The 22,611-nt window shown below is 39.5% G+C and overlaps 1 protein-coding gene across 3 annotated transcripts in view; it reads left to right on the plus strand.

Moving 5' to 3' along the window:
* rbm20 (RNA binding motif protein 20) overlaps nucleotides 1–22,611 on the plus strand; it is a 57,885-nt gene that overhangs the window by 32,128 nt on the left and 3,146 nt on the right. For 2 of the 3 annotated variants that reach the window (XM_074629198.1, XM_074629200.1), the window contains exons 2-13: nucleotides 3,976–5,002; nucleotides 6,732–6,796; nucleotides 7,188–7,297; nucleotides 8,418–8,512; nucleotides 15,301–15,447; nucleotides 15,970–16,101; nucleotides 16,182–16,261; nucleotides 16,825–17,563; nucleotides 17,656–17,742; nucleotides 18,173–18,755; nucleotides 19,825–19,890; nucleotides 22,055–22,176. In XM_074629198.1, the coding sequence (XP_074485299.1) occupies nucleotides 3,976–5,002; nucleotides 6,732–6,796; nucleotides 7,188–7,297; nucleotides 8,418–8,512; nucleotides 15,301–15,447; nucleotides 15,970–16,101; nucleotides 16,182–16,261; nucleotides 16,825–17,563; nucleotides 17,656–17,742; nucleotides 18,173–18,755; nucleotides 19,825–19,890; nucleotides 22,055–22,176 (3,253 nt within the window). The remainder of the gene's footprint in view (nucleotides 1–3,975; nucleotides 5,003–6,731; nucleotides 6,797–7,187; nucleotides 7,298–8,417; nucleotides 8,513–15,300; nucleotides 15,448–15,969; nucleotides 16,102–16,181; nucleotides 16,262–16,824; nucleotides 17,564–17,655; nucleotides 17,743–18,172; nucleotides 18,756–19,824; nucleotides 19,891–22,054; nucleotides 22,177–22,611) is intronic. The other variant, XM_074629199.1, reaches the window with a different exon arrangement.

Here is a 22,611-nt window from a genome sequence, read left to right on the forward strand (position 1 = left end):
GGCAACGTAATCGCAAGACCACATCACAACCACATAAGCCAGCCAGTAGCAAGACAGACATGGAGGTGTTAATCCTCCGGAAGATTCAGTTGCATAAATTCATATTTGAAAATGTCTCTTCTTCTTACTCTATATTTAAAAAAAGACAACCACAACCTGTTTATAATCCATCTCTCCACATGTGCAGTACAACGTTTAAAGAAGAATCTGTGTAAACATGATCACAAACAACCAGTGGTGGAAGAAGTACTCTGACATTTTAAGTAAAAGTAGCAATATCACAGTCTATAAATACTCTGTGACAAGTAAAATATTTAATTCAAAATTTGACTTAAGTAAAAGTATGAAAGTATTAGCATTCAAATATATTTAAAGTACAAAAATTACTCATTATGCAGAATGGCCCATTTCAAAATAACACATATTCTTGGATTATAATTATTAATGCATTAATGTGTTCAACACTTTAGTGTACCAGCTGGTAAAGGAGGGACTTGTTTTTTAATCTAGATACTGCTGGGTAGCAGCGATCAGTAAATAGGCTATCTTTGTCCAGAATAATACATTAATTTATTTGTTGATTATATTTAGTATTATTAATCTGAATCTGCAATGTAACTAGTAACTAAAAATAAATGTAGTAGAGTAAAAAGTACAATATTTCCCTCTGAATTGTATTGAAAATATAAAGTAGCAGAAAATGGAAATACTCAAGTAAAGTACAAGTACCCCAGAATTGTACTTAAGTACAGTACTTGAGCAAATGTACTTAGTTACCTTCCACCACTGCAAATAACCATAATTCATTGTATCAGTGTCTCTGCATGCAAAACTTCCTGGCTGACAAATCTTTGTTCTAGAACAATTTTGGATTTCGTCTAACCTGATTGGTGTGTCACGTTTTGCAGGGTTGGTAGGAGCAGTTTCTAGATAGAGCAGTGTCAGGTGCTTAACATAGATGATGTGATGAATAGCTGAGTCGACTAAGTTTAGACAGCATGTGAGAGCAATCATCAGAAAAGGGCAGGCCAGTCAAACAGGGTCACAGCACCAATCGGTGATGTGGTTCTAAGTGGTTCTATTAGCAGTTTGGGTTGTATGAAGCTGGTGTACAGAACAGTATAGCAGTAGGAAAATAGGCGCTTGGGCAGCTAACCTTTCGATATTTGAGCCGTGCTCTATACAGCTGTCCCTCTTATACATCAACTACTCTCTCTTTGTCCAAGAAATCTAAATTATGTTACACCACCCGGTCCGTGGTAGATGTGCAGTGACCTCTCTGTGGAAGGTGAAATCCATAACTTTCCACATGTTGTTTAGAATTCATAGGAATTACGTTTGAACTACAAAAGATTGCAGAGCTTTAAGAATTGGTCTTGTCATATCATTTTACAATATTGTGTGTAAACAGCTACTTAGCTGGCTGAATGAAAATGTCCTTGACCTTCTGTGTAGCCTTTTTGACTGTATGCTTGTTATAGTGATGCAATTTCACACTAAAAGCTGCAAGAGCTGTTGTAGATTTTGCAACATGAAAGTTATTTCTCACTAACTAACTTGCGTTTGCATTGCCATATACAGTATGTGATAGGTCTGGTTTGAACAGACTATAGTGAGAGAGCCAGAAAGGTAGCCAGAGCAACAAGACTGACTAGTGGAGCAGATTCAGTGAGTCTGTCCATGGTAAATGTGCCTGTCTAGTGACAACGTACAGTGGTTGGTCTGAGGGGGCTACTGTCTACTTATCTCTATGGTCTTAGAGAAGAACTTGAGGATGAATTGTCTCTTTCGGAATTCACTGACCTAGTAGGGGATTTTACTTGTCAGTAATCTGGAAATATCATATTTGTGAAACCAGGAGACGGACAGGGGTTGAGAAGCCTAATACTCACAACTTTTGCTACACCATAGTACCCTTTAGCAGGTTCAATAGAGTGGTGCAAAGGCTTGCACCTCTAAGTTGGTTTGCCAACCGCCAATAAACACTAAAGGAGAAGAAGAGTGGTGCATGGATGACGTATTTTTGTAGGCAAACCCCGAATTGTATGGGTTCCCTCGACAAAAAAACAATGGGATTTTTCCATTGGGTTTTGGATTATTGCAGAAAATAAGCTCTGTGGCAAACACACGTTTATGATACTTACAAGTTTTGTTTCGTTAGATAATCATTAGAAGTAAAAAGCTAACGTTAGGCTATAAACTAACTACACCACGGTCGCATGAGCGTGAGAATACAATGAGGCTCTAAAGGAGTGTCGGAGTGATGACATTTTGTAGCTTCATTTAGCCACTTGTTAGCAACCGCCTTCTTTAAGACATAAAAGCTTCAAAATTCACTAGTGGGATATTTACTGACGTATTTTATATTGTAGAACAAAACATTAAAATTTCTTAAGCTTGTTTTAACCACAGACTTTATTTCAGGCAACTAACTAAAAACCCATTCAAAAAATCCATTGACTTCCAGACAAGGGAACCAGAAGTGCTAAAATGCAAACTCATTTCCGGGTTTTAGGACTCATTCCTGCACCACCACATATATAACAGAGTTGCCATAGTTAGACTTCTCGCTGTCACACTGTAGTTCACACAATACAGCGGAATCTAGCGTACTGTAGCTCATGGGCAGTGGTTGATGGTGACTTACCAGAGCATGTGTACAAAAAAGAAACTATGAAATTATAAAATATAAGATATTCTGGGCGCATTGCTCTGCTCAGCTGACATAACCATCTTTCCTAGCTACTTTCGTCAGCCATAAAACCAAAGGAAAATAAATTTGTTTACCATAAACAAACACGTTTTTAAGTTAGATAACAGCAACCAGCTGAGTAATACCTCTTGGCACTGATTATTTCCTTTAGTTTATCCTAAACCCAGCAGGACTGACAACCAGCTGATGGCTGTGCCCAACTGCCGGTCCATCTGCTAGTTGATCACTTGTAAGATTCGCCTTCTTAGCAGATGCTAGCTGTGAGGAACAGACTTGTGTGAATATGGGGAGCTGAAACTTTCTCACAGCTAATGTCCACAAGAATAGGAAAGCAGTGGAGTACCGAGTAAATGTGTCTTTGTAATGCCAGTGATATATTTTTTTCTTTAGTTCTATGATTAATGGGAGTAGCTAATGTAATATAGCTGCTGATGGTTGCTAGTTCGCAGAGCCTCATATTAAGGCTCATTAACCCTTTCCAACTGTACAAATGTGGTCATTGTTTGGTAGTTTTGTAATATACAATGTCTGCATGAAGCATAAACATTTTCTCCAGCCATGCTCAAATGTATGCAGGGCCACAGTTGTGACATAAGCAATCAGTAATGGTATTGAAATGGTGTAATGATTGAAAACAGTGTGCACTTAACTGAAAGCAGAACAATTAAATTTTTTTTTTGTTCAATATTAAGATAGCATACTATTCACAATTATGACCATTCATTACTCTTCCATGCCAGTTTTCTCACCTAGTAATTGAAAATTGAAAACCACCCTCCACTAATTCTCCTTGTAGACAGTATTAAGTGTATCTAATTTGTGATTAAAATGTCTAATAGACACTTGCTCTACCTCCACAATTCAACCACCCATAATACCATACCTCCTGTTCAACCAGTAAACAAATGTCTTTAACATTAATTGCTGAGTTCCAAAATAAACATGCATGACTTATATTGCTGGCACCACTCAGTCCCATTGGTTCCTGCTGGCATTGTCTCTGCATTCATGTTTCCTCCAGTTTAAATTGGCTTGATTCATGCAACTGGTTGCGGTCTATCAAACTTGAGTGGCGGACTCAATCTGCATTACACTATTTATAATGAGACCACAGGATTGATTGACACTTCAGGAGCATTCTTGTTATCATAAACACAAACATTAGCTACATTCTCAGCTATTGTGCGACATCTAACATGGTGTGTGGATTTGCCCTTTGAGATTTCTGAGGTATGTGATGTTTATTTTTTTGTCCCCCATAGCATCGGTGCGGTGCCTGTGGACAGCGCTGATAAGAAGAGCCTCCAGGTAGGGGCAGGCGGTGTGCAGGCGGGGCTTCAGCAGCAGAACCAGCAGCTCCTCCTGACCCCAGCCAGCCTCCAGCTCGCTCAGCTCCAGGCCCAGCTTACCCTCCATCGCCTGAAACTGGCTCAGGGGGGCAATACCGCCTCTGTTCTCAATCAGGTTCTTTCCAATGTCGCCATGTCTCAACCCCTGTTCAATCAGCTACGGAATACTATGGTTGGGAACCCTCAGGGTGCCTTCCCCACGGGTGTGCTAGGTTTTTCCTCTTCAAATTCAGCCTTGGGTGCCTTGGTTGGCGGGGGATTCAACCAAAACCAAGGGAATGTGAGACTGAACCATCCTGGTGGAGGGGGCACAGTGGGCCAACAGGGTGCGGAGTATGGTAAAACATCAGGGTCAACTTACCCTTCTGATACTGACAGGCGTGTTCAGTACAACTTAGTTGGGGGGACATCTGCAGCGTCAGCCACTGCTGGTGATGGACAGTACACAGTGATTAACACTCAGGCAAAAAACATGAACAATGTTGGTTTTCAGAGAGATTTCTATGGGCATGATATGCAGGGACAACAAGCTGGGTTTAGTGTCAATGAGCAGAACATGAATGTTTATAACTCCACCGGGCATAAGGAGCAATGGAAAGGCCCCGCTACCTTGAGTCACGCTGGAAAGATGGATATGGTTTCTAATGCTGCCAATGTGTGGACAGCAGCTGGGCAGCCACTTCGGTCCAGAACGGAACTGTATAACCCGGAGGAGCCAACCCCTGACCCCAAGTTCAATCCCATTAGTGGGGTTTCCTCTTTTGCTTCAAGTGGCACGCAGGGGTTTGGGGGCTACCAGCCCCTGCATGGAAGTGAGGAAACACTATCTTCAGGTACCAGGACACTTCAGGCTTACCAAGTCAATGATTACCACGCAGTCACACCCACTCAACTGCCACACCAGTGTAGCATCTGTGACAAGAAGGTCTACAACCTCAAGGTGAGTGTACTGATCAGTCAAAATGTACAGTAAATGCTTATATGTAAATGTAAACATAGCTGTAGTTGTAGAACACCTGAAAGTAAACAGAACGATTCACCTGTAAGTCTAACATTTTTCAGCCCACACCTTAATTAATAATAGACAATGGAGAATTGTACAAGCGAGCAATATATTCCCCATGTAGTATCCTCAAATAGAACAAGAGCTCATGTGACAATGGGTAATTAAACAAGCAGGCACTATAATCCCCATGTAGTGTAGGTCATTTGATGCTCATCAGATTTTCTAACAACAGCAATAGATTGTTACAGGAATGAGTCCTAAAACCCGGAAATGAGTTAGCATTTTAGCACTTCCGTTTCCTTCATCTCGAAGTCAATGTTTTTTTTTTATGTTTTTTAGTTTATTTATTTAAAAAGGATCCCCATTAGCTGATACCAATGGCACCAGCTAGTCTTCCTGGGATCCGAAATCAAGTACATTACATTTATCACATACAGTACATACTATATACTGTACAACATCATATTTGTGTTACGCTAATAGCATTCAAATTTTCCAAACATATATATCAATTTCACATTCATTCACATCATCCACAACCATTTAGCCTCAAGGCCCATCATCAGGGAAAAACAACGAAAAACATACATGACCAACACTAGACTATCGATCTGCTGTGCAAGTAATGTATTCTTAGATGGTATTTGAATGAGGATTTATTAGAGGATTGACGGATGTAAAGAGGGCAGCTATTCCAGTGATTGATGGCACGATAAATGACCGTCTTTTTTAAGGCATTCGATTTTGGGTGAGGTAACATGATTTGGCCATCATCTGTTGTTCTAGTGAAATGACTGAAAGTCCCTGCATTTGGTAATTTGACTGTATAAAAACTCGGGTTTAGTAAAATAAATGCTGTTATTACAGAATGTCACTATACTTAAGGCAATGTAAGACTAGTCTTGCAGCTCTGTTTTGGGCAATTTGTAGTTTTCGCAGTACACCGCAGTTAGATGCCTGAAATAAGGTCCGTGGTTAACACAAGCTGAAGAGATTTTAACGTTTTGTTCAATGACATAAAATGCATCAATAAATACCCCGACTGTGAATTTTGAAGCCTTAATGTGTCTTATAAAATGCGGTTGCTAATAAGGGGCTGAATGAGACTACTAAACGTCCACCATTACAGACTTGCTGTGTATACTCACGCTCATTCGACCGTGGTGTAGTTCGTTTATAGCCTAACTTTAGCTTCTTACTTCTGGCATTCACACTTCAAAAATCATAAAAGTGGTGTTCATTTGTGAAGATTATCTTGCTGAACAAAACGTGTAATAACATAAACGTGTGTTTGCCACAGAGTTTATTTTCTGCAATAATCCAAAACCCAATGGGAAAATCCCATTGGGTTTTTGTCGAGGGAACGAGGCTGATGCTAACTTCCTGGTTGGCCTACAAAAATACCCTGGAGCACTCTATGTCCTTGCTTTGGATGAGAAAATGGGCATTTCAGCCTGAAAATAGCTGATATACTGTAGCTAAATGTTTTGATTTGTGGGGCAGCCCCTAACTAACTAATCCAAGATGTTGTCTCTTTAATTGCTCTCAGCCATGAGATTATACAAGGGGTATGTAAGACCTACCATCGGAGGGCAAGCAGTGAGCTACCAGTGTTTCCAAGCTGTCTAAGACTATGTTTGGATGGTGCTTGTGTGTGTTTTAGGACTGGGACCAGCACGTGAAGGGAAAACTACACTTGCAGAACCGAACCTTGTACACAAATGAAAGGTGAGTTATTTACAACTCTAAAATTCACAGGACAGTGTTGAAAGTAAGTTGTGATTGTTCACAAAACTAATGACTTCACACGGTTTATTTTGTTTTTAGTTGATTTTCCACCAATTATATGTATAAAAAATTTTTTTTGCTTTTATTATTAACCTTCACCGTGGTTGGGTAATTTCCTCTCGCTTACCAGCTGTGTTTAATGGGTGTTTGTTTTTGCTTTAGGTCAGTTCACAGAAAATATCTCACTTGAGTGTTGGAAGCATTTTATTTTGCTTTTCCTTGCTCTATATACAGCTGCCTTATGTTTCTATGAATATGAGCTCTGTCATAAGATATGAGTGAGCAAGGCAGGGGAGAGGCAGCTAAAATCAGCCTTCTCTGATTGTTGCAGCTCCGCGGTGGTATCGGCTGGAGCTGTTCACTACGCTGTCGGTAGGCCTTCTGATGGAAGTCTGAACCCCGCAGGGACGAACTCCATGGTCTACTCCGCTGCAAGTCAAGGTAGGATAACCCATTTGACACCACGAGTGCCTCCGTTTGCTACCGATGTTAGAGCGATGTTTTTCTGATCGCTGGAATATGTGAACCAGAGTGATAGATGGAGGTCAGGCAGTATTTTTAGAGGTACGTGAGGGCATGAGGCATCACGTTTTTATAACTTGACACAGTGTATTTTGATACATTGATGTATGCTGTTAGAATATCCAAAATATGGTGGACCACAACACCAAGCCAAAGGGGTTTGTGACTTTTGGTGCACATATTATAACAGCAAACCCACAGAGCTGATGACACATGTGTAGTGCTTTTCTACACAGAAACACACTGAGCACCTGTTCTCTATCACATTGATAGTATCTATCTACCCTATCTCTATAATGTATGAATACTGTGGGTGGCTGCAGACAGCTTGAAAGAGCCTTTTTCGCCTAACCCTTTTTCAGCGGCCTGAAGTTGGAGAGATCACTCAGCAAACCGTGGTTACCATTTCATATGTAACCTTTTGTTGATTCTTTTTCTTTCAGTTAAGTATTCGGAGTTGGTGAAAAATAGCTGTAAATAAGAATGAAAAAGTGTGGACACAACTGTTGTATAGTAGTAAGCCAGCATCATGGGCCATTATTGAGAAATCAAGCCATATCATTATAGTTACAGCACATTCAACTAATTGTAAGTTTAAAAATCTTGTCTTTAGAATTTTAAAATAAACCTTGATTTAACGTTTGTATGAATATTATAGTAGTACCCCCAAACTTTTATTTAATTGTCCGTTGTAAACAACAATCCTCTGTGGGGAAAAATAACAACATAGGGTATAACTTAGAACCCGAGAGTATGTTGACATCACAATAGAGCATCGCTATACTTCCAAGATGTCAGTTCTTAGAACTGATGCATGCTTTGAGTCTTATTATTCCAACCTAGTGTTTTCAGATTCCATAATTATACAACAAAGAAACTAATAAAAAGTGGAAAACAAACTAATAATGATTTGAAAGACACTCTTTGTATATTTATAACATTGAGCCTTGTCAACAAGTCAACATCATGTAACTTTATCCCACACTAGGTTGAATGTATGCGGACAATGTTAAATCCAAATTTCAAACTGTTTCCACAGATGCAGGAGCCAATGCATCATACTTGCCACCTGCAGCCATGAAGACTTATCCCACGTCAGATACAGGATTCGCCTCACACCAGCCAGAGTCAAAGGTCAGACAAATGTATGGGTGTTTTCTCAGGATTATCAGAGTTTACCCTAGACATATAAATCAAATTTTGTCGCAGGCTATAAAGGATGCTAGTGATTAGGAACAGCTGTCATCCTTGAACATGAAACCAGCTATACCTTGATTATATCTTGTTTCATGGAAATGTTTAAATGTGATTAATGAATAATACTTTACTCATTAATGACTGCTGCAATAACAGACTCGGAGGGCCAGTTATCTTTGGTGTTCTTTGGTGCAGAGTAAGATGATGTGTTATTATATTTTATCTCTAATTACTAATTTCCAATAGTCCTTTTCATTGCCAAAATTACTTCCTGTCTAAGTTAAATTCCTGTCAGCTACTACATTAACAAACATTGCAACAGGAAATACAAAAGGGCCCATTTAGAATGTTTGAAAAGGTCCATATACTGCATTTCTTCCATGTATCTTTAAAGAATTTGTAGCTCAGCAGCAGGAAAAAGTATATATGGTGCGTAATGAATGGACCCAGATCCTCTCGTTGACAGCTGCTGCGGCCAACAGCAGGCTTCCTCTCTGGGCTTCACAACTTTTTACCACTCAACTGGATAGCCTGGCAAACTTTGTCATTAATATGTTGTCTAGAAACTATGTGTCGAGATTTTTCAAATATCTTTATTTTACCACTTAATAATTATCCATGCCCTGGATACAGTTTAATCTGTAAAATTGAGATATATGACAAAATAGCTTCTGTATTGAGGAAGATGAGGTATAGAAATGTTAATTTGGGGAATTTGTATTCATATATTATTCACACTTTAGGATTTTATAATGTGTTCTATGCTGCATTATCATACTTTTTATTGCAAATAATTACAGCTCCATTTAAAGGCAGGGACACACACATTTTACATTTGTAAGTGTGTCCTACTGTTAACATTTGTTATGTCCGGACACAACTCAGCAGTGTATTGAATTGTGTCATGTTAACGCATGTTAAAGCAGCTGTCCACATAAGCTCTGTACAGACGAATGCTCCAGCTACATCACACATATGTACTGTAACTGCAGAGCTAACTGAAAGTGTTAATCTTTTTTGCTCTACTTTACGCTCATGGAGGATTTGAATAGGCTGCTGAAGAGCTGCTGTGGTGACGCTTGCATGACATTACGTGGTAAAAAGAAAGAGATGAGAATGAGCATTAGCCCGGAACGTTTTATCCATATTGTATAGACAGAAGTTTAATTTAGAAGTTTTAGACTATTCATTTTATGAGTATTTATTTTCTTCTAGGCTACATTATCTGTAAACATACTCAAATTTAAGACTTTGATTACAGTGCAAATATAATACATTGTAAGAATCTGTTGGGTTACCAATAGTGAAGAAAACAAGGTCAATGTTTATCTCATCACTTTGTCTTTGGTTCCAATTGAATAAGAGTATTCCCAAGAGCTTATTTGTCAGTACTTGCTGCCCTACAGTTGGTTTCCAATAGTGTTGGCTCTTGACTGGGGTTGAAAAACAGCAGCTGTTGATAGGCGTCCATCACTAAGGCAGGTCCCTTGAAAAGCCCAGTGCAGCAGATGATGAGCGAGGTGAAAATTAGCCCCCGCGAACCTTTGGTAAGCCGTCTCTGGTGCCCAGCGCGCAGCTTTCAACAGTCAGCGGGCATAATTCATCACGCACATACCTGCATACAGATACATACTGTACACACTGTACATAACATTTGGGATTTTAGCTGCAGTTTTGAAACATACCCTATCAACCCTTCCAGAAAATGTTCAAGTTATGTCCAAAAAATACATCAGCTCTTTACTGAAGCCACAGTATACAGTATACACTTACACTAACCACACTATAAAACACATAGGATGCCTTTTTTTTAATGTTGCAAGACTATTTAATATTGATTCATATTTAATATAGTATTAAAAGAAAACCAAAAAGTTTCATGAATCAATTTATAACCATTGTTTTACCTGTATTTCAGCCTGATATATTTCGTGTCATTTGGGGATTTTCACGGAAATGTAAAATGCACAAAAAAGAATATATATAAATATTACATGCATTTATAAAAATAAAATAAGAAACTGAAAAACAAAAGCTCGTAGTATATAGTAAAAAAGATAAATTGTCTAGTGAAGAGTAAGATTAAAATACACATGATAAATTAGGCCTCATAAAGACGGGCTTTTGAGATGTGAGAACAAAGAATTTTATGGTTGATTTGACGCTACATAAATAAACTGAATCAAGGTCGACTAGGGCTGTTCCAGATTCTGAAGCCGTGTTGTTTAAATTACACCCCCTCCACAGTAAATCCACTTCTTCCGTTCCAACAAACTTGCGTGACTCTGCTGTTTTTTTATCAGCCATTTGTTTCTTCATTGTCAGGGGAGCCAATTTAACAGGAGCCTGAACTCAGTGATGTGAAAGTCATATGCTTTATTGGTCGGTTATTGACAAAGAGTTTTATGGTACGAGTGGGAAAATATTTATAGGCTGCGGTACATGAGCTAATGTTGGTCGCTATAAACACACACCTGTCGAAGCAGAACAGGTGGGGTTTTACTGGCTTTAAAGCCGTGTGTTGAACAGAGAGCACTCTCACAGATGCACACACACAACCGCACGCAATGATCATTTATGAGCTTATTTTTTATTTCGGTTTTATTTGTGAATGTTTATACATGACAATGAAAAGGTAAACACGCACATTTCAAAATTTATTTCATGATCAAAATAAACAAAAATGACTACAATCTGTACGGAGCAACATACCACATACAAACATACCACATGCATGCTTGCACATACACAGCAGTCCTTAGTTTGGACTTCAGTTCACGGCAGCCCAGCTTGAGGTAACACAGTAGCTTCATGTGATAAGAGAACTCTAACAGAGATAAGCACAGGATTACAGCAAGCCGCAGTCAGGAGCACAGACCTTAAGACCCCCGGGTCACACCCCCAGGCAGCGGTGTAGCGTTTCAGACTGGTGAGAGATTGGTAAAGCGATCTGGGGGATCGGCGTGCGGGCGCCATGCGTAGGAACGTGGGGAGAACCTGTGAAACCAAACTGACTATCTCTAGTGGATCCTCCATCATGGATCCTGCTTTGTACAAATAAACAAACATGTCGTTGGGAGAGATTCCAGCTAATGTCAGTCAGCACGCTGTCAGTGAAAACAGGAAAGCACTCTGCAGTGTGAAAGGGTTGTTATCCTTTACACCATTTGGCCTTAGTTCAGTCGGTCATGGTGTTGAGAGTATTTTAGCAACAGAACATACTGTATGTCTGAACACGCGGTGGCAGGTATAGCCAATGTCTCTGTTGACTGCAGTGTATTAGTAGATTTATGGGAAACTACATTAAAGGGACAAAAAATGCTGTATTTTTTCCTGTTTTCTTTATGCTTCATTTAGAAGGACAACTGAAAAGTAAAATTTGTAAGTGTGATGAAGCCAACATTATACAGAAATGTTAATTACACAAGGTATATTTCAATTATAGTTAAACCTGCAGTAGGCAGAATGTTTTTGGTATCATTGGGCAAAATTTCCATAATAACCTTTCAGCATATTGTAAATCAAGTATTATGAGAGAAAACTAGACTTCTGCACCTCCTCATGGCTCTGTTTTCAGGCTTTAAAAAATCTAGCTTGTGACGGGAGACTTTTGCCAATCACAGGTCATTTCTGAGAGAGAAAGCGTTCCTATTAGCTGTTCATTCAACGGAGGCAGCGGTCAATCACTCACAAATTCCGATCAAATGGACAATATTTTGTTACTGTAATGCCTATTTCTTTCCTCAAATGTTTTCAGAAACATCTTGTAGTGTACTGTTTAGCTGTAAAATAACAGGATATAGTGACCGTTTTATAAAAATAATTGTTTTAATCATATTTGCTCCAATTCTACCTACTGTTGCTTTAATGTTAACCTTAATGTTCATATGGCACAATGATTAACAAAAACATTTTAAAATGGCACTTCATAACAAAAACGGTTGCCGACCCCTGAGCTAAGGTGTTTTTTATTTTTTTTTGTTATAGTTTTGTTTTTGTTGTTCCATATATTAAAAGTCCCATCTGCAAAATAGACTATTAAAGGAGGCCCCGTCAGTGTGCCTCCCTGTCCTGTGAGTAGGCAATGACGTGCATAACTCTGTGCTGGTTCGCAGTTAACAGGAACAGCTACCGTTCAAAGCCTGAGCCAACCTCGACTGTGATACCAGTGCTGCGGTCAAACTGTCTGAGCTTTCAGACACAGACAACATTTTACAGGTCAGACATTAGTGCAGTGAGCAAGACTCTTGTTCTCTCTAATATTCCAAAGACATAAACAGCCTATTCCTGGATCTGTTTATTGAGCCCAACCTGCGCTGACCTTTAAGTGTTCTGGTGGTGGCACAGGGCTGTTGATAGAATTATCACTCTTATTACCTTAAGCTGTTGATGTCAGCTTGCTGGCCAGAAACCATTAAGTTGTACAATACGATACGATACAACTTTATTGTCAGTTTGCACTGAAATTCATTTTGCATCCATAGGCAGCTCAATTTGAGAAAAAGTACACATACAATAGACATACTGTTACCATAAACAAACAGACAAGTAAGACACATCAGACAAAAAACAAAACACATCACAATTAACCATACATAACACATTAAAAAATGACCTTCTCTCCTTTGTATTTACATCTCCTTAGCAGCACATTCATTAATATTAATATTTGTGAATAGAAATAACTGCCCAAAATGTTGAGTATCTGATTTGTAAAAGAGTTCTGTTAGCCAAAAGTACCCTTTAAAAAAAATATTGTTATTAACTAGGTTTCTGTGAGTCACAGTCAATCACATGTTAGTTATGGATTATATGTGATCAGTGCTTCATGTATGTTTTGAATACTGACACACCTCTGATTATGTTTCAACATGCAAGTGACTTTATACACTCTACACTTCACGGCTATTGGACCCAGTGTGAAGTGTATGTTAGTGTTGGGTTTTCCCTGAACAAAGCCCCTGTAAAAACCGAGACCCTGGCTGCTGGTACGAGGTGGAATTAGGACCCCAGACTGTCCCACACATGGGACTGTCTGTCAGGTCTGTCAGCCAGAGAAGCAGGAAGAGGAGGAGGGGCAATGGAAAACTTGCAGTTGCAGCACAATGGTTGCAGAAATAAGACTCCGAGATATGACGCGCTGAATTTACAACCGCTTTCCGCAGTGATGTTAGGGGGAACATGAGGTGTCAAACGGTATGTCTACTGGCTATGATGAATAAAGATAGACAGTTTAAATCAGTCAGTGGTACTTGCCTTTGCATTTTTTTAAAGTTATAAATGTAGTACGTTTATTGCTCAGGAGAAGTAATGGGAAAGGTGAAACGACCACTAAAAGGGTGCACATGATGCATGATGGACGCTAGTCTTCTTCTCCACATGCCTCTGAACCACAGCATCCAGAGTCCCTGCTATGATGGAGCTAGTCCTTTAGATCATCTATGTTAGCATGTCTGTTCTCTAAATTCTGCTTCGGACAGAGATAGAGATTGACAAACATGGGGGTTGTGAGTTTACAGAGGGGAAGATGCAGGTTAAGACAGAGATGTGAGGATAAATAGGGAGTGTGAAAAGATGGGGTGTAAAATATTTGAGCTGGGGAAAAAATGGATGAATAATAAGAAATATAAAAGAGAAAGAAAGGAAGACTAAAAACTGTTAACATTATCTGCCTTAAAATAAATCTATAAAAAGTTAATAATAATAATAAAAGCAATACATTGTCAGAAATTGTGATAATACAATATCTAAAACCAAAACAGACTAAATTAGTTTCACCATCTCTGTACTGTCTCTCTGCAGCCCGCTGTGTGTCTCCATGAAGAAAAATATGATTTACTCTATATACTATAATTTGCTCATTCACCCACTCTCCTTTAAGTTAAGAAAGCAATGCAGCTCGCTATAGTTGGCAGCCGAGAGGGATTTGTGTCAAATGTGTGAAATATCTGGGGCCAGTCAGCTGACAAGTCTCTAAATCCAGACAAGTAAACTTTCATTATCGCCGCTCCACCGCTGCCAAGGAACTATTAATAGATGGAATGAGGTGGGTTGTATCCAGGAGGGAAAATGATATGACATCCTATGTTATAGTGTTACATTGATATTAGACAGACTAGTTTCCTACGGTATGATTGACTCTGATGTGCTACACATGGAAGTGCGTTTGTTTCTTTGCGTATCCAGTCGAGCATTAAGCCGAGCTTTACACAATTACTGGAAGCAGGAGGGGGAAACTGCTAGCCTAGCTGTCAAAAGTGAAAAAAAAATAACTTTTAAAACTCCCCAACTGTCGTAGTTACGTGTTATATCTCGTTTTAGTTACCCATGTAGAAATAGGAAAGGAGACGCTGTGGTTGGAGCAGTTAGCTTACACATTGCAACTAGATTCCTTGACAAACGACAGATGGGTTCATTGCACGCAAGATCTCACAAGTCCTGTCCCCATTATAGGTTTGCGCTCTAAAGTTAACCACTGAACAAAACCAGATGACTAGCCCAGTATATACTGTTCATGTTGTTAATGTCACTGTAAGCAGGATGAAGTTATTTTGATTCTGGATTGGTGCAGGTTTGAATGTTTAAATGTTGACACACCGGTATGAAGATTCTTGAGTCAATTCAACAACAGTTATTTTCAGATGTCCAATAGTTGTTTTTTTTGCCATTGATCTGTGTGATACTTTAAAACAATATATTCATTGTTGTAACTGTTTTATTTGCAGCCATTTCCACCCAGAAAGGCCATAGCAGGGCGAGTCGTTCACATCTGCAACCTCCCCGAAGGCAGCTGCACAGAGAATGATGTCATCAACCTGGGACTACCCTTTGGCAAAGTCACCAACTACATCCTCATGCGCTCCACCCACCAGGTACAAGAACATGATTATTTAACCATTATTTGTTATTCATATGAATCAATAAATTCCTGTCCTGATGAGCTCCATAAAAGGTGTTGATCCTGTGAATATTTTCACATATTATCACCAGATAAACTATGTGCATTTTTATGATCATCAACCGCTTGTTTTTCTGCTGCAGCTGTTATGTGATAGCATGCACTTTGTCATAACTTACTGGCTGTTTAACTACCAGTACATGACAGCTCACTCAGGTTCCAAGGTTTCAGTTATCAGAACTGAACTCCACATTAATATCACCCCCTATCATGTTTAAAGCATTCATACTAAGATGTTGGTATTGGTTACAGGGACTGAGCGACTGTGGTTTACTGTGGCAATGAAATGTGATACCATGTCATGATAATTCTCAAAGATTCACATGAATCCAGTCTGACATCTGAGATGTGAAACATGCTTCTGCAGATGCAAGAGAAACCGTATAACTGTCAGAAGGGGATTATTGTTTATAGCAATTTTCTGTTCTCCCATCAGGCATTTCTGGAGATGGCGTATGTTGAAGCAGCCCAGGCCATGGTTCAATATTACCAACTCACTCCAGCTATGATTAACAGTCAGAAACTTCTCATACGAATGTCTAAGAGGTACAAGGAGCTGCAGCTCAAGGTAAGACCGAAGAACAAAGTGTACAGCAGGTTATAGGCTGCGTTAGCCAATCACTAAATGTGAATTTCTTTTCTGTATAGAAACCAGGTAAAGATCTTCAATTGATCATCCATGATATCGCCTCTCAGCGGGAAAGGGATGAGATGCAAGAACATGAACAGTAAGACAACTTTTCTCTCTACATTCCGTCCCAAATGCTTTTTTTTGTGTAGCGAAGTTCTTTGAGTCACTAATCGAGGAAAGCAAAATGGAAATTCATCGAGGTGAAAATGTCACAGATAATTACTTTATGTTGATACAGTGTTATATTTCTGATCTCTGAAACTACAACAGAAAGTGCAGCTTCAGGCCCCGTGTTTTTGCAGGTGGAATACCCGAGACGCCACTGCCTTTTTGTTGCCCGATCAGACAGAGAGTTTTTTGCAGTTTTCTGCATCCTTTTTTTAATTGTTGCTAGGCAACAACTGAATGAGTGCTAATGTTATATAGCTCCGGGTATCCAGCAAAAGTCACCTCAATGAGAAAAAAAACGCTAATGACGTCGGGTGCTTTCCTGCTCTGAGTTGAATTTTTTTCAAGTCGAGGCGTTCAGGGTGCTCCTGTAAAAACGCAAGGCGCTTCATTGAAAACAATTACAAAAAGCCACCCCAGGCTGCTCTGTGGTCTGTGTGATCAGGGCCATAGAGGATTTCTCCATGTAATCTACCTGTCATCTCCCTCCAGCTACATGCCAGAGAGAGCTCGCTCCCGCAGCCCTATCAGCCGCTCCCTGAGCCCTCATTCCCACAGCCCAAGTTTCACATCATGCAGCTCAGCACACAGCCCCCAGGGGGCTTCATGCAGGGGTCCGGAGAGAGGCAGCAATGGCCAGGGCCCCCGTCGGGGCTCTTGGGATTGGTCATCACACTCAAGAAGGGGTGAGGACGAAAGGGAGAGGGGTGACCTGTGGAGGAATGGCAGCAGTGTGGATGACGATCGGCCAAATGGACGGGCAGCTGACCGTCGGAAGGCTTACCAGAAACCCTTGGATCATATCAGCTTGAGATCTGCAGATGAGCGAGGAGGAGGAGGAGGAGGAGGAGGAGGAGCAGGAGGAGCAGGAGGAGGAGGTGAAGGGATGAGGGGCAACAGAGACTGGCACCCACGAGGCAGCCCTCAAGGCATGTCCTTCAACTCTTACAGGAACATGGAGGACGACTTCTACATGAAGGAACAAATGTACAAGTCAGACAAGCCGCCCAGACCTCCACACCAAAGGCATGATACAAAGCCAAAGAGGAGGGATGGCGGCGACTACCACGGTAGATCGAGGCATTCTGAGTTTGAGATAACTGAGGAGCCACTTCGCAGGACACTAGACGATAAAAGGCAGGGTTCACCGGGCAGGGACAGGAGCAAAAAGACGAGCAAGAGGCAAACCACTGCAGAAAAACATGAGAAAGAAAATGCTACTGAAAATACTGTGAGTAACTTTTGTAAATATATATCATTTGTTGTTGTATGCCTGCTTTACGTTTTACATCCTTCTAGCTGCTAAGTCATTTCTTTTTCCAGGAGCGCCGGTCAAAAGAAAAATCTGTTTCACCTCAGCAAAGCAATGTGCCAAAAGAGTCTACTGAATGTAGTAAAGAAAGAGAGACTGTGAGTAAGCATTGTGATCTTTATTACACATTCAAACTCCTTCAGGCACTTATTTGACCCCACAGGTTAACTGTAAACATGTGTACACCCTCTTTAAAGGGATAGTTTGGGTGTTATGAAGTGAAGTTATATGAGGTACTTATCCATAGTCAGTGTCTTACCTACAGTAGATGGCGGTCGGCACGCCCCCAGTTTGGATTACATTACTTTGCTCCAGTTTACTACAGTAAAGTAGTAGTACTACTGTCTGTTTATGTAGACACTGGACTGGGGGCGTGCCGACCGTCATCTACTGTCAGTAATACACTGACTATGGATAAGTACCTCATACAACCCCACTTAAAAGCACTATCCCTTTTAAAGCTGCAGGTTACCAATACTGTTGTTGGACAATAGTATTAACAGCTTTTCTCTTGATCAATTTTCTAAGGTGAAGCAGTGGGAAAGTGGAGATGACACTGATGAAGAGTGTTGGTATCCTAAGAACATGGAGGAACTGGTCACCGTAGATGAAGTGGGAGGAGAAGATGATTCCATAATAGAGCCAGACCTTTCTGAGCTGGAAGAGTATGTATCCTGCCCCAAACAGTCTGCAGAGAAAGAAGCAGCAGAGGAGCATATATTACCACCTACCTCCTCCTCAGAGGTGCAGGAGAAACCTAATGAGAAGCCTAACCTGGAAAAGTTCAGTGAGGATGCTGGAGACCAGGCAGAAATGTCCGTAAATGAGAAACCAGGGAATGTTTTAACTGCAACCGGTCCTGAAGACCAGACACTCAGTCCAGAAGCTCCTGAGCTACCAATCACTAACCTTAGCAACTTCCCCAGTGAGGAGTTCAAGGCTGCACTGGAGGACACATGTTTAGAGGATAAAGTAACCAAAAGTGGGCCATCAGATGAGCTAATGGAAAATCACATTCACGTATCAGAGAACAGCAAATCCCTGGAAGTAGGACAGGTCACGGAAACAATCAATGATGGGGTTCAACACAAGGATGGCATTCTTAAAAAAGGTACTTTTCAAAACAGAAGTTTGCAGCTTAACCACGTGAGATCCAGTGTTCAGTTACATGAAGCACCCTAAAGGAGAGGTTTCGATGTTTTTAAGTGTAATGTACAACTATAGAGTATATACATTGCCTGCAGGAATGACTGTTGCAAACAGCTATGTATTTTTTTTATTCCCAAAAGAAATATTTTCAGATATTTCCTGCAACTCTGTCATGTAATGTCCTAAACTTGTGTCAAAATACATATCATATGTGTATGTGTATATACAGTATATGGGCTGTCAACGTTAACCCGATAATTATGTGTTTTAATTTGTTTTAATGCCATTAATTTCTTTAACGTATTAACTGGCAATTTTTTGGTTATAGCGGGCTCAGTTTTAAAGCTAGAGTGAGGATATTGGTATCATATGAAACTAAAAAAACTTAGGAATCCATTGGTACCAACTATGTCATACTAGCTTGTCCCGAATGAGGTTAAATAACACTCCAAACTTAAGCTAAATTGTAGCGAGAAAAAACTGGCATGGCCATTTTCAAAGGGGTCCCTTGACCTCTGACCTCAAAACATGTGAATGAAAATGGGTTCTATGGGTACCCACGAGTCTCCCCTTTACAGACATGCCCACTTTATGATAATCACATGCAGTTTGGGGCAAGTCATAGTCAAGTCAGCACACTGACACACTGACAGCTGTTGTTGACTGGCTTGAGTTTGCCATGTTATGATTTGAGCATATTTTTTATGCTAAATGCAGTACCTGTGAGGGTTTCTGGACAATATTTGTCATTGTTTTGTGTCGTTAATGGACTTCCAATAATGAATATATACCGGTACATACATTTGCAAAAAAAAAGCATATTTGTTGATAAGAGTATTAAATACTTGACAAATCTCCCTTTAAGGTACATTTTGAACAGATAAAACGTGCAATTAATTTGCGATTAATCGCGATTAACAGGCCTAATATATACATGTATATATATATATATTAGGGCTGTTAATCGATTAAAATATTGAATTGTGATTATCATGATTGTCCTTTTCTCATCATTTATGTGCCTTTTACAGAGATTGAGGCGCCCTCGCCATCCCGCGAGCAAGACAAAGCTCTCAGTGAACACAGCATCCCTTTGGGTAAGCATGACACGTTTTATTATCACTCTGATTATAACTTTAATGTTTTAAAATACACTGAAAACGAGACCTATACGCACTATATTTGAGATCCTTGATGATGTCAGCAATTATCAGGTTATGTAAAAAACATTCAGCGGTAGAAATAATGATGTAAACTGTATCAGATTTCTCTGGCTGAATTAAACCCAGTCCGAGAGTCCTTTAACTGCTCTATATTTAATCGTTGTCACAGAGACAAGTTCATTGAGTCTTGAGCTTGTGGTTTTAGTCATAAAGATAAAGTGTTATCACATACACCATTAGTAAGCGTACTGACAACCTGTTGCATTAGCACTCTAATTGATTGGAATTGCTTGGCCACTTGCTGACCTATTTCCGTGAGCAGGTTGTGAAATGCACCCCTGAGACATGGGTATTTATATTATCATTAGGCTGGAATGACACAGCCTAGCACATGGCCAGCGTTGGGCCGGCTGCATGGAGAATTACATAAGCAGTGTAACAACAATAGACCACAGTACGGACACATGAGCGCGGTTATTTCTGATGTATGATTCCCCGAGAATGTGTGTGTGTGTGTGTGTGTGTGTGTGTGTGTGTGTGTGTGTGTGTGTGTATGTGTGTGTGTGTGTGTGTGTGTGTGTGTGTGTGTGTGTGTGTGTGTGTGTGTGTGTGTGTGTGTGTGTGTCCAGAGCAAACTGTGTCCATTGATAGCATGGCCGAGACAAATTTAACACTGATGAGTCATCTGGTTGTTGTTGTTGCCGTTTTGTTCTGTTTTTTATTGCCAGATATGCGTTGTTGAAATGTACCTTGGTACTCACCTGAAAAGTGTGCTTTTAAAGGACTAAAATAACACCTTTTTTTGTAAAAGGGTATTCATCTTATCAGCAAAAAACATTAAGTAAGAAAATAGTGTGCCTAATAGGGTTGTTAGAGTAAACTAGAACTGAAACTAAAATTAAAATAAGCAGTTAAAAATATTTTTTGTAAAATGAAACTAAATAGAAATTATATCCTGAAACTATATTGCCTGAGTAAAAAAAAAAAATAAAAATAAAAACAGACAAATTCATTTCAGTTTATTTTTTGTTTGCTATATCACTACGGTAAAAAAAGGAGACACCATGAAATTCCGTCAACGTTTGTGACATTGAACCTCAGAAATTGAACGGACTGGACATTCCAAGAGACGGTGCTATGCTGCGTTTGCTTCACTAAGGTAGCACGAAGATTAAACATTAAACATTATGGCCATTCCTACACTACACAGTTCTCCAACCATGTATTTTGTATGTAATGTATATGTAGCTACATTATAGCTGGCTCCAACAAAAACAAACTAAAACTACTGTAAAACTAAAACTAAATATAAAAAAACTAAAACTAAACCTTTCTGAAAAACTGAAGCTAAACTAAAACTAGCAAATGCACTCTGAAAACTAAATAAAATTAAACAACAATGAAATCGAAATGTAAAAAAAATAAAACCTAAATTAAAAATGATTATACCCTCGTTAATTCATTCAAAATGTGAGAAAATAAGATTGTGATGTTTTTCTGGAAACTTTTCATGTGTATTTTAACATCCACTTCCATGGTTTTAGCCTTTAGATACTTTTTCTTGCTGTCTGTGTGTTCATATAGAGTTTCCTTTGAATTATATTTCATATCTAAAAACAATAAAACCCTTTAAATGTAAATTTAAAGGTTTTCATTTTGGCTTAATCTCTTTCAGTAATATGTTGTCCCTTTTTCATTCTAATAATTTAAATTAAAATAAACGTTTTATGTTGACTAGAATCAATCATATTGTCCCTGTTATGTATGTTGTGGTTGGAGTAGAAACGAGTTGAGTAACGAGGGTTTCACCCAGACCGGTTAAAAAATATTTGTTTAGCCTGCCATTGCCTTAGTTTCTCTATGTCGATTTGAATAAACTAGAATGCCAAAAAAAAACAATAATACAGTAAATAAAAAGAGCAGGATATTTTAACTTTCAAAATTTGGATACAGTGAAAACAAATGTAATTTTAAAGCTAAGACAAAGTGCAGCAACTGTGATGTATCTATCACTGTATTCCCCCATTGTGAGGACCCTCATCTGTCAAGTGCTGATTTCTGGGACTGATGTGTAATAGTTGTGTTCGCTGTCTAACAGGAGTGGAGTTCATCGTGCCGAGGACCGGCTTCTACTGTAAACTCTGCGGACTGTTCTACAACAGCGAGGAGACGGCGAAGACCACTCACTGCCGCAGCACCGTACACTACAGGAACCTACAGGTACACACTGCACGGTGACACACAGGTCCTCCAGGTGTTTCTGCAGACATGTATATACTGTATGTACATATACTGTACAACACGTCTGCATGTGCATTTCCTTTCACATCTTTTATGCTATCAAATGTAGTATCAAACATTTTAATCTGTATGCTCGCGTACTCCACTGTACTGAGGGCACTGCTGGTCCATAGTCAATGTGGTCTGGTAGCAAGATCACCACCTGTTGCTGGGTTGGTGACTTCACATACATTCAGCACATTCGTGTTACAGTATATTAAGTTTCTTTTCTGCCTTTCATCTTATTTTTGTTTTATTTTGGGGATAAATCAAATTGCTTAAATGTTAAATAAAAATGGCGTTTTCTAAACAGGACTGCAAAAGACAGTGAATATACTAATAAACTAATAATATTACTAATTGATGAACTTTTAA

Source organism: Sebastes fasciatus, chromosome 3 (genome assembly GCF_043250625.1).
Source record: "Sebastes fasciatus isolate fSebFas1 chromosome 3, fSebFas1.pri, whole genome shotgun sequence".
NCBI lineage: Eukaryota > Metazoa > Chordata > Actinopteri > Perciformes > Sebastidae > Sebastes > Sebastes fasciatus.